Source organism: Cucurbita pepo, chromosome 2 (assembly GCF_057944985.1).
Source record: "Cucurbita pepo subsp. pepo isolate OVF chromosome 2, ASM5794498v1, whole genome shotgun sequence".
Lineage (NCBI taxonomy): Eukaryota > Viridiplantae > Streptophyta > Magnoliopsida > Cucurbitales > Cucurbitaceae > Cucurbita > Cucurbita pepo.
The window spans coordinates 12,903,644-12,915,330 of NC_141799.1; the positions used below are offsets into that span (position 1 = coordinate 12,903,644).

The 11,687-nt window shown below is 35.0% G+C and overlaps 2 protein-coding genes and 1 non-coding gene across 5 annotated transcripts; all 3 read right to left on the reverse strand.

Moving 5' to 3' along the window:
* Nucleotides 1-1,277: 1,277 nt before the first annotated feature.
* LOC111787692 (uncharacterized) lies at nt 1,278-2,973 on the reverse strand. 3 transcript variants are annotated; one of them, XM_087121169.1, is made up of 4 exons: nt 2,766-2,973; nt 2,509-2,649; nt 2,128-2,367; nt 1,278-1,684 (listed from the first exon to the last, which is right to left on the reverse strand). In XM_087121169.1, the coding sequence occupies exons 2-4, from the start codon at nt 2,540-2,542 to the stop codon at nt 1,470-1,472; spliced, it is 489 nt and encodes a 162-aa protein (XP_086977295.1). In that variant the 5' UTR covers nt 2,543-2,649; nt 2,766-2,973; the 3' UTR covers nt 1,278-1,469. The 3 variants fall into 3 exon arrangements, with proteins under 3 accessions (XP_086977295.1, XP_023523492.2, XP_023523491.2); XM_023667724.2 differs by having other exon boundaries at nt 2,509-2,667; XM_023667723.2 differs by having other exon boundaries at nt 2,509-2,670; nt 2,766-2,972.
* Nucleotides 2,974-5,662: 2,689 nt separating this feature from the next.
* On the reverse strand, nt 5,663-11,533 carry ENOC (cytosolic enolase). The gene is made up of 13 exons (XM_023670040.2): nt 11,244-11,533; nt 10,829-10,983; nt 10,458-10,632; nt 9,777-9,848; nt 9,561-9,677; nt 9,203-9,283; nt 8,357-8,433; nt 8,027-8,130; nt 7,675-7,773; nt 7,499-7,584; nt 6,839-6,925; nt 6,338-6,535; nt 5,663-6,033 (listed from the first exon to the last, which is right to left on the reverse strand). The coding sequence occupies exons 1-13, from the start codon at nt 11,370-11,372 to the stop codon at nt 5,962-5,964; spliced, it is 1,452 nt and encodes a 483-aa protein (XP_023525808.1). The 5' UTR covers nt 11,373-11,533; the 3' UTR covers nt 5,663-5,961.
* LOC111789441 (U6 spliceosomal RNA) lies at nt 6,138-6,244 on the reverse strand. Its single transcript, XR_002814340.2, has one exon. It is a non-coding gene; the product is annotated as a U6 spliceosomal RNA (small nuclear RNA).
* Nucleotides 11,534-11,687: the final 154 nt, after the last annotated feature.

Here is an 11,687-nt window from a genome sequence, read left to right on the forward strand (position 1 = left end):
TGTGACCCAATAAATCCATAATTTTAGAAAATATTAATCATCTTATTAATTTTTTTTTAAATTTACAAAGTAAACCAACACAAATCTAAAAATTAATCATCATATTAGACATTGGAACTAGCAAGTAACCAAACTATATAAATGAACAAATAATCAATAAATTTTGAAAATGCAATATTATATTGTTTGAAATTTTTACAAAATCATTAATATATATATATATATATTATGTTTTATGAGTATTTATAAAAGATATTAGAGATCGAATAATACATATTGAACCCTCAAATTTTCATCTATGTAAAAGTTCGAGAGTTTGATAAACATTTTGTTTTTTTTTAATAAATATTATACTTGTTTTCTCACCATACATTACTCTCTCCAATTTCTTTACCAGCTTTGTTTTCAAAACCTAAAAATAAAAAACCAAATGATTATCGACCAAAGCTTTGGACTTTCCCTCAAGGCTTTAAAACGCGCTAGGAGAAGGTTTAAAACGCGTTAGGAGAAGATTTCCACATCCTTATAAATGTGTTTTGTTATCCTCCCCAACCAATGTAGGACATCACAATCCATCCCCCTTCGAGGCCCAACGTCCTCGCTGGCACTCATTTCTTTCTTTCTCCAATCGATGTAGGACCGCCACTAAATCCACTCCCTTTGGGGCCCAGCATCCTTACTAGCACACCGCCTCGTGTCAACCCCCTTTAGGGAACAGCGAGAAGGCTAACACATCGTCCAGTGTCTAGCTCTAATACCATTTGTAACGACATAGATTCACCGCTAGCAGATATTGTCCTCTATGGGCTTTCCCTTTTGGGCTTCCCCTCAAGGCTTTAAAACGCGTTTGCTAGGGGAAGGTTTCTACACCCTTATTATAAGGGTTTTGATCTCCTCCCCAACCAATGTGAGACATCACAATAGACCAATCTCTAGTAAATAAATGCTGCATTTTCAAGCCTATTGTAGTATGTCACCATGATAAGATACATTACTCCTTAAGGTCAAGGTAAACAAGAATCTAGTTATATAGTACTACTAAGAAATCCCCATCATTCTCGAGATAACATCAAATTTTTACAAAAACATGGGTAATAAAAGGATTAAGCCATAGGATAGTCTTTAAGATTTCGACTTTTAAAGATTGTATTTCGTTTTCGAACTTTATCTTGAAAAGACAATGGTTCGAAATTGGATGCAAGTTACTAAAAAGTTGGAACATTTGAGAGAATTGATGAACCAAGCATCGATTAAAACTTAAAACCAATCCATAGAGATTGATATCAAAAGGCCAGAAATTTTCAACTCTAATACTAATCCTTTTAGCGTTTAGATTCAAGTACATGACAGAGACGACTGCAAACGCATCAAATAGCATTCAAGCAGATGGGTATTCAGAACTTTCACAACAAGAACACATGAACAAATTAGGCAATCAGAAATTTTCATGCTTCCATTCAAGAATTACCTCACTCAACATCGTAGCCCTTCCCCTGAAGCTCTGAAATAACCTCGTTCCTCGTCCTGAACCATAGCTTCTGGGCCTCTTGCTCGAGCTTATTGTTCTCTAATTCTTTCTGATAATTGAAAGAATCCTTATCAAAATCAATCACCCCCTTTGGACCGATGGCAGTTCCGATCATTCCCCCCTTTGAAATGAAATCCTCCATAGCTTCTTCATCACCTGGGTTTACAATATATCATAATGATTAGATTTAGCTTAATCCACGACCTTAACTAGTTCTTACAATCCCACCCTCAAACTTTAAATTCAAGCAATTATCCTCAAACTGATGAACTCTCGTTGCAATTGAACAGTTTTGCAACAATTCTGTTAGTAGCAAGATGAAAAAAGTCCAACCACTTAGAGCAACAAGTTTGTTGCCGTCAAACATTAGAACACATAAACTATGAGAATTGTTACACTATACTCGATCATCACAAAGTTACAATGATGTAGTTCAATTACAAAGAAGTTTTGAAATACAATTGCAACACCCTTATTGTTCTAAGTGGATTTTATAATTTTCCCTATTTTTTTTCCATCTAGCAGTGAAATTTATACAGCAGCTCAATTTCATTTTCAATTAGCTTAAATTTTTGGGTACAATGCGGAGATTTAATAACCTGGATATGGAAACTCCCTCCTCTCATAGAGGTGAGCCAAATCTTTCTCTGCCTTGGACCGTGGCTTCAGCGTCCACCAGCCAAATGGTGATGTTTCGTTGTAAAGCCATGCAACGCCGATCAGAGTATACGAAAATAACAGAGCCTTTCCAATTTGCTTCCAGAAGTAACGGTCCTCTCTGCCCAATCCAACTTTCTTCAAGAACCTTTCGGCTCTCATCGATTTCACCAGTTGCAGGCCTGAGATTCCAGTCCAAGAAAACTATATATAAACAATATACATATATATTGCTTTCAAGCAATTTATCAAACAGTAAGTAGGCAAGCTCAAAATCAAAGCCAAAAATGGAATAAATGAGGTACAAACTATTCGTAACTTACCTGTTTTAGCTTCTTGAAAGCGTTTACGAATCATGAAGATTTCTTAACGCAAACTTCGCAGATTGATTTCTCTTGACAGTGTTTAAAATAAGAGAACTAGAACGTCGCAGCGATGTCTCATTTCGTAGCAATCTTAACACTCTAAGTAATATCACAGAGCTACTGAACAATTTCAGAAAAATATCACCATTTTATCCGGAAACAATAGAAGAAGAAGCAAAACGAAAAAAAGAAAATCGGCGCAAAGGATAGCTTACAGTTCAAAAACAACAAAGAGAAATCCAAAATGTTGATCTCGATCGAGATTAAAGAATCTGATTCCCCTCCTCCGGTATCTTTGTTGCAGTGGCGAAGGAACAGGTTTGCAATTCAATCGCAACAACGGAGAGCAGGACGAGCGCGGCAGACACTGCACGGCGTCTTTTCGATTGCCTTCTCTTCGCACGGGATGGGAATTGGGTATATGAACTCTAGAGAGGAAAAAAGAAAAAGAAAATAATAATAATTATATTTACTTTTTTAACCTTATTTTATCCGTTTTTTTTTACTTAAAAATTTATTAAATTATAGGCGAAATTTGATCCACTTGAGTAATTTTTTTGTTATATTGTTTTTTCATAAAAGTTGATTTTATCATATACCTAGATGTATTTTTCCATTCTCATTTTAGCTTTTTAACTCTTTAAATAAATAAAAACTTTCGTATTGGTTGACAAATTTTAATATTTATTCCATTTTAATTCAATTTGTTTTAGCCAAAAAAAAAAAAAAAAAAAAAAAGCCATTTGAGTCTGTAAGGTTAACTTTTTATTAATTATTTAACAATACCTTAAAGAAATTAGCTTTTTATTAATTATTTATAATCCACTTTTGAACTTTTAATTTTATCCATTAACCTTAAATTCAGGCCGTTCATATGAAGATGTCCATCTGAGATGCCATAATGTTGAGTCATCTTTCCTGCTAGCAGCAAGAGCAAAATCCTCCATATTAGAAATATCAGGTGGAAACATCTTATTTGAAGTCATGGCAATTTGAACTTTATGACCTGATTTTTTATGTGTAATGACGCATGTGTTGTCATCAAATAGAACTGGATGTCCTCTAGTCATCAATTGTCCAACACTCAATAAATTATACCCTAAATCAGGTACAAATTGAACGTTATCTAATTGTTTTATCTTACCATGATTGGTTTCGACTTTCACCGTACTTTTTCCCTCAACTTGCATCTCTTTTGTGTTTCCAAGTTGCACCTTAATTTTTTGGGTCTCATCAAGCTCTTTGAATAGGGACAACAAATCATAAGTCACATTTTCTTGGATTAGTATCCATGCCATAAGCGGCTTTTCTTCTTCTTCTTTATTCTCTGCTGCAAAATTCATTTGTTGATTTTTATACCAACAATCAGATTTTGTGTGCCCATACCTTCTGCAATAGTAACATTGTATGACATTCCTTTGTTCATTGAATTGTCTCTGTCCATCACTTCTCCATCTACCCCTGTTATCATGACCACCATAGAAGCTGCGAAATCCTCCTCTTCCACGACTTCTACCTGCTAAATGAATATTTTCTCTTTCGTTGTTTTCGTTGTTGGTTGTTTCCTTCACTTGTAGTGCCTTTTCTTCGTTCCTTTCTGATGCTCTGTTGATTCTTGCCTCATGAGCCTGAAGCGAGCCCATCAGTTCATCAACGGAGAGTATGGATAGATCCTTAGCTTCTTCTATGGCAGCCACCACATGGTCAAACTTTGGAGTTAAGCTTCTCAACACCTTTGCAACAATTGTTTCGTCTGAAATTTTCTCTCCATAGGTGCGCATCTGACTGACTATTGCCATTGTTCTGGACAAAAAATCAGCAATTGATTCGCCATTCGTCATGAGCAGAGTTTCAAAATCACGTCTTAGAGATTGCAATCTCACTGTTATGACTTTTGAATCTCCCTGAAACTCTTTCTGCAGAATTGACCATGCTTGCTTTGATGTGGTTGTTGCTGCAATTCGTGAAAAGATAGTCTCATGAACTGCTTGCTGAATAATGAATAGAGCCTTGGCATCGTTTTTCTTAGTTTATCTTAGTCTCTCCTTTTCTTCTATTGTGGGTTCTAATAGATCAACAAACCCGTGCTCCACCAAGTCCCATAGCTCCTGCGATCTGAGCAAGGTCTTCATCTTGATGCTCCACCACTCATATTTCTCACCATTAAAGATTGGTAACAACGGTGCAGAGGAAGAAAAACCAGCTACTGCCATTTTTGTTTTGTGAAAGAAAATAATCACTCGCCCTCGTGTCGAACTTGTCTCTGATACCAAAATTGTTGGAAAGAGGGATAGTGAAAGAGATAAGAATAGATGAATGCTGATCATTTGCATGGATTCGAAGGAGCAATTACAATAAGAAAGGTAAAGAAGATTCAAGTATCAAATTAAGAAAAGAATTGAGTGGCAACAAAATATCACTTTAACATTCGAGCATGGTTTGAATTATCTTTTTGAGCCTATTTAAAGGCGTGTGATATCTAAGTTTGGGAGCATGGTGGAATACAAAAACCTTGCCAAGATTCTAGAAGAACCTCTAACTTTGCAAATCGAACATTGTTAGCCCTTATCATTTAACCATACTTTAAGAAATTAACTTTTTATTAATTATTTATAATCCACTTTCGAACTTTTTTGAACTTTTAATTTTATCCATTCAACTTAAATTCATGAAATAATGCAACCAAAAACTTCAATTATAACTCAAACTCTATTAGAATTGAGTTTAATGACAATAATTATACAAGTTTAAGGGTGCAATAGTTTAATTGAAGTAATTCTTACAATTCACATAGTTTGCAATAATTCCTTTAATTTGGGTGAATCATTAATTATTCAAAGGTGAATTTGCATCATAAAATAATAATAATAATAATAATAATAATAATAATAATAATAATAAATGTTATATTTGTACGAGAAAATATCAATTACCATCCAAAAAATCGAAAAAATAAGGACTAAATTGGAAATTAGCCTATACATAAGTACCCAATTTGTAATTCAACTTTCTTTTTTCTTTTAAATATCAATCCAAACAAATATATGATGAAACAACAGCAACTAAACAGCTCAATAGATTATTGAGCTAAAAAATGAATTCAGTTCCAAAGGGAAAGAAAAAGAATCTCAGAAAGTATTATTAGTAAATATGTGCCTAGAAACGATGATAGATAGACTTTTCTAATCCAGTAATATGTGCCCAGGATCACAAAACTTGCTGGTTAAAGTTGGAAAGAAAAACAGAAAACAAACACAATATTTTAGGCCACCTACTGTTCTAATGTTTCTGTACTGATAAAAACAAGTAGAGAAAATAAATGAACACTAGTTGGAGTTGTACCATGTTGTCAAGGCATGGGAAGGAAATCGAACCGAGTTGAGAAAAATGGCGGTGTAAGACAAACAAAAATCAGTACATCGTCCTCCAATCTTCACCGGCGTAAACTGCTTGATCTCCGAGCTCTTCTTCGATACGGAGCAACTGCATTAACCTTGGGACTATTAGTAGCATTTCTACCTTGACTAAAACGAAATTGTGATCTTGGTATTTTGTAAAATGGGATCGGACAGTCACTTGCTTTTAATAATCAGGTAAGGCAATTCAATACGAAAAAACTGTCATCCTTGCGAAGGGGTCATGCTAATTTTCTTTGTATTGTTCCAATTTGATCAGATGTCCCCAAAAGAATAACTAAGTTGTTTCTAGTTAACACCACCCCTTTCACTAGCTTGTATGTGATAAAAACGAAAAATATTAGGCTAGGCAAATGTTCAAGAAATTAGACCTGATTATATTTGGCAAGACGTTCTCCTCTGCACGGAGCACCCGCTTTGATCTGACCTGTGGAAAGTCCAACAGATAAATCAGCTAGGAATGTATCGTCTGTTTCACCGCATCTGTGAGACGCCACAACTGCCCATTGTGCATCCTTGGCAAGGTTTACGACTTCAATGGCTTCTGTCACTGTCCCAATCTGATTTACCTACATTTTTGTCCCATGAAATTATCAAAATTTGAAAGCCAAATTGGGGACGCTACAGAATAGAAAGTAAACAATTTTTTCAGCATAATTTCTATCCAAGCAGACATCACTATACAACGTTGCTTTTTGCACCAAAGAAGTACACTTTTAAAAGGTCAGTTGGCATTTTATTTCCAATTCTCCATCAAAGGATTAACGGTATTATGAACAGTAACAACAGGAGAATATTCCACAGTACGTCAAAAAGAAGACAAAGAAATGTTACATTTATATATAATAAAAATATAAAATAGTGATTTGTACCTTGAGGAGGAGGGCATTACAAGTGGTCTCATCAATTGCCCTCTCAATTCGCTTTTTGTTTGACATTAACAAATCACCTCCCACTACCTACAGAAAACTAAAATCATTAAAGAAGCATTGAGCGGTTAAAAAGGGGGAAAAACACTTCCGTATCCAGAAGGTCAAGAAAACATTTAACTTGTATAAATCATAAAGGATCGTGTCTTTTTCTCCAGTAAGAAAGACATCAAGAAGCCTCCTGAATTGCTACAAGAGGCAAAGCAATCAAGTTATCTTATTCTTTGACAGGTTGGTTAACTGTATCCTACAAATTTGCTAGTTATTCCTTTGATGTTAAAAAGGGCAACCAAATGACATTCTAAAAGATCATCATGCTTGAAATCAAGGACGATAATCTGACACAATAGTAACATACATAGTCAGACAAGAAACTAGGGGCATATTGACATTCTAAATTTACAAGTGATGTCAGGGAATTTTAACTCACAACCTCTTGTGACAGATGATACAAATATCTTTTAACTATTAGGTCCAACCCTAGACCCCGGATCTTTTAGCCACAATCTCCAGTCCTTTTTAGTTAAAATAAATATTCTAACAATGTAAACACTTTGTATATAATTATTCCGGACATTACTCAGGAGAAGTATGAGGAGAAACCTGACAAATTCCAAGGCCAGAAAAATGTTTGGTGTGATCCCAGTCCTCCCGGTCAAACGGATCCTCAATTGATACAATTGGATAGTCTAAAAACATGAGAACAGAAATGTTAACCCATTGTTGAAAACAAGCAACAAAAACGCAAAATGATTGAGCAGAACAAGAGACATATATACCGTCACATAGTTCTTTGTACATATCTATCATATCCTTCCCTGACTTGAAATTTTGACCTAACTTGTTTGGAGCTTTGAAGTCAAGATCATATTTGGTACCTACAGTGAATGAGAAAAAATGTAATTTTAGGGTAAGTTTTGCTGCAGGAAAGGAAACATTTTTTTCATGTGAGTAGATTAACGGGTTTTCTTTATGGAGACCATCTGTAAGGAAAATAACTGGAGAAAGGGTGATGAACGTGGATTATCAGCAAGTAGTACGAATCCAATAAATCATTTTTGATCAATTCTTCCAGTTTTTCATATCCTATTGTTCAAATAGGCTATTATTTAGGAAACTTGTTTCTCTCACCCATGCAGAAATTAGTAGCAGCAATATCTATTGCTATCTTGATTCTCTCGTTATACCCTGTTCTGCCAATAGCCTCTTGTACAAGATCCAGAGCTTCTGTAAAACTGTTGATAGAATACAACTCATTAAAAACATGTTTCTGGATCAAGTGCTGTGTCAAAGACTCAGACAAGCAGCCGATAACTGTAAAAGTAAATGTAGTATGCAGGGTTCGCCAAACTTGTAATCTATCCTTCTCATGCTAGAATGTTCTTCTTGGTGGCTAGGAAAAAAAAAAAGCTCCACAGATCCATATGAACAAACCAAGAAATTTTGGAACTTGAATCTTGCCTGGATATATTTGGAGCAAATCCACCATCTTCACCAAAATTACATCCATGGGCACCATGCTTTTCAGAAATTACAGCCTGCCATTTTTTCCAAGGAAATTACATTTTTAGTAATATATGGAATAATTAACAATGTCGCTTCCAAATAGAACAAACTTTGATAGTTAAGTACGAAAAAGCAAAGACCCACGGGAAAATAGAACGACATTATTCATAAGTAGCATGATAAGTGATTAAACCATGCACAACTTTGCAAAATGTTAGTCTATGATTTTGGCATTTTCAACACACTTGGTAAGCTATAATAATTGTTCAAGGAACATAACACAGGACAACAATAATAGAGCATGCCAAGAGGCAGAGAGTGCCTCAAGGTTCTGGACAAGTATATGGACGACTATGAATCACTAAACTTAGTGCTATGCATGTGATATGCTATGAGAAGAAGAATTTAAAAGCTAAAATATAAGATTAAGATATACTTTTGATACTTGGATCCTTCAATGAGGTGTAATACTTAGAAAATACACACACACACACACACACACACACACACAAGACAAAAAAATAAAAATGAAAATAAAAATAAAAATAGACACGTACTTCCTCAACAAATTGTGAAATTAAAATAGTAATACATTCTATTTGATGATATAGATATACATATGAGTATCAAGGATGATCGTGCACAGAAATAAGAAGAAGAAGAAGAAGATTTTTCTCTACAAGATATTTGAACTGGTACTTTCACCATGTAATACACTTAAAGTTATAAATAAGCATACTTGAATGCATTGACGACATGAATTAAAACTCCATTCAACGGTTGTGGTGAATGAAATCGCACCTTTAAGTGATGGAAAGTTTCAGAGCCCATTTTTAATGCCTCTTCAAACTTGCTAGCTCCAATTGGAAGAATCATGATTTCCTGATTACAATACCAGTCAATCTAAAATAATAGACACAGCATACAACATTTGGAATCCTTCTAAATCAATAGAAACTATCATAGTCATAAGCCACAATGGCTTCCATCTATATCATTGTGTATAGATTGATTTACTAGACAGAAAGATTACATTCAGAGTCAATGGTTTCTTAGATAGATTATTTGCTGCATGCGGTAAAAAAACACTCTAGTCATCTAACAAAAAAAAAGAAAGAAAAAAAGATCACAACTGCTTTGAATCCTTACCACAGCATACCTGAATGGCCAGATTATTGCCAGCATGTTTTCCTCCACTAATTACAGTGAAGGCTGGGACAGGAAGTATCAAGTTTGTTTTGCCAGCAAGATCTGCAATATGCTTATAGAGTGGAACCTGAAAATACTTGGTTTAAATATCTTTGCACAGAATCGTAGAAATGCCCCATAAACAGAAAAAACAATTCCATGTAACAGAGGTGAATAAAAAGCATGCCTCCTTTTCAGCAGCACCAGCTCTGCATACTGCAATTGACACGGCAAGTATAGCATTTGCTCCAAGTTCACCCTGCAGTGTGCATTGACTAAGAAACATACTAACTTAAAAGGTATCACTATTGATGCCTTTGAAAATAAACTACTTTCCAAAGAAGTAACTATCCAATGTAAATATTTTCTAATCATAAACAATCTATTATATAGACAGACAGACACATTATCATAAAGTCCTAATGACATATCCAAAATAGCAAAGATAGGAATAACAAGTAACGAAAAACTATTATGTCCTATTTCAAACGAAAAGGGTAGCATTGATCCATGTGACTCTAAATCAATATATATGCAAAGTTTTTCTTCTTTCATATTGAGTTGAGAATCTGAGATATCAGTGTAGAAAATCTTCCAGGCAGGCTGAAATTTAAATTTATGACAAAACAAAGTAAACTATGATACATATCTCGTGATAAATAATTCAGCATAATAAATAATTCCTCCTGCCTCCTAATAGACAGTGTCCTATAGGATATTAAGTAAATTCAATCTTCCCCATCCATTAACATTGCAATTGTACCAGCGAGTACCAGATATAGTAGAGCACAGTAATAATACAGAAGATGGCATACAAGTTACACTCCCATAAAATTTGTGAATTCAGGACAAAGAGATGTATTGGCACCTTTTTTTCTGTCGTATCCAAATCTTTCATGGCCTGGTCAATTTCATATTGTTGAGTAGGATCCCTACCAATCAATGCTTCAGATATCTTGTCGTTGATATTTTTTACTGCTTTAGTAACACTATTTCCAAGGTATGTTCCCTTATCTCCATCACGCAAGTCCACAGCCTCATACCTAGGAAAAGCAACCCCGTCTTAAAATCCAATTGGAAAAAAAATGTATAGGAACTCAACAGGCATGAGGAAACCATGCGTTGAAATTGAAAATGACAGCCAAACGTTTCGCAAATCATTCTCTAACAAAAATTTTTGCCAATGAAGATTATTATGTTCTTCCCACTTCAAGTCTACTCATCTCCCGGGAACCTTACATGCCAGCCGGATCGCCGCTGGGAACGGAAGCGTGGAACACTCCTTTGTTGGTGTACAAATCGACTTCAACAGTCGGAATTCCTCTACTGTCAAGGATCTGCCGAGCTTTAATTTTTGTAATCAATGAAGGAACCGCTTTCTTCATATGATTTGACTGTTCGAAACAAAAAAAAGTAAATAGAGATAAAGAATGAACTGCGAAACGAATCAATTAAGTACAACTGATCCTTGAGAAATAAAAATCAACGGAAATTCTGCGTTCATGATCGTCAACTACATCGACAAGCATTCGTTCCATCTAGTTTCGAATATTGATTGTTCATTAAAAAAAAAAAAAAAAAAAAAAACAGTCCAATTAAATTTCCACCAGCATTTTCTAAGAACCAAGAACAGAGAGATAGAGGGGGAGATTACAATGAATAGAACTGGATCGGGAGTTTTCGCCCTAACAGCAGCATTGACCGCTTCCTCGATTTTCCTGGAAAGCATGTACTTGTCCAGATACTCTTGAACGGACATTTCTTTCAGCTGCTTCTTCTCCATGGAAAATTGGTGGAGAAAAATCCAGAGATTGGATCTTGCAAGATGGAGTGAAGTTACGAAGCTTGCTAGCCGAGCTCTGTTCTTGTGTTGCCGCCGAACGTCTAGTAACGAGATGGGTTAAACTATGGAGACCTTCGCAACATCGCGCGGTGCCGTTCCACTGGAAGCCTGCCCCCAACTCCTATATATATCCTCCAACTTTAACCAATTTGAAAATTATACCCTCTACCATATCCAATAAAGCCTAAATATTATATTAACTCAAAAATTAACAATATTAATTTTTTACCCTTTAAAAAAATGTTTTAAATCATT

Bases quoted from the DNA above. Each gene is read 5' to 3' on its own strand.
- LOC111787692 (XM_087121169.1), bottom strand. From the start codon at position 2,542: ATGATTCGTAAACGCTTTCAAGAAGCTAAAACAG. The intron at 2,368-2,508 runs GTAAGTTACGAA...CTGGAATCTCAG, and splicing joins CTTTCAAGAAGCTAAAACAG to GCCTGCAACTGGTGAAATCG. The intron at 1,685-2,127 runs GTTATTAAATCT...TTGTAAACCCAG, and splicing joins GAGGGAGTTTCCATATCCAG to GTGATGAAGAAGCTATGGAG.
- ENOC (XM_023670040.2), bottom strand. From the start codon at position 11,372: ATGGAGAAGAAGCAGCTGAAAGAAATGTCCGTTCAAGAGTATCTGGAC. The intron at 9,678-9,776 runs GCATGCTTTTTA...AAGTATTTTCAG, and splicing joins CTGGTGCTGCTGAAAAGGAG to GTTCCACTCTATAAGCATAT. The intron at 6,536-6,838 runs GTACAAATCACT...ACAAAAATGTAG, and splicing joins GTAATGCCCTCCTCCTCAAG to GTAAATCAGATTGGGACAGT.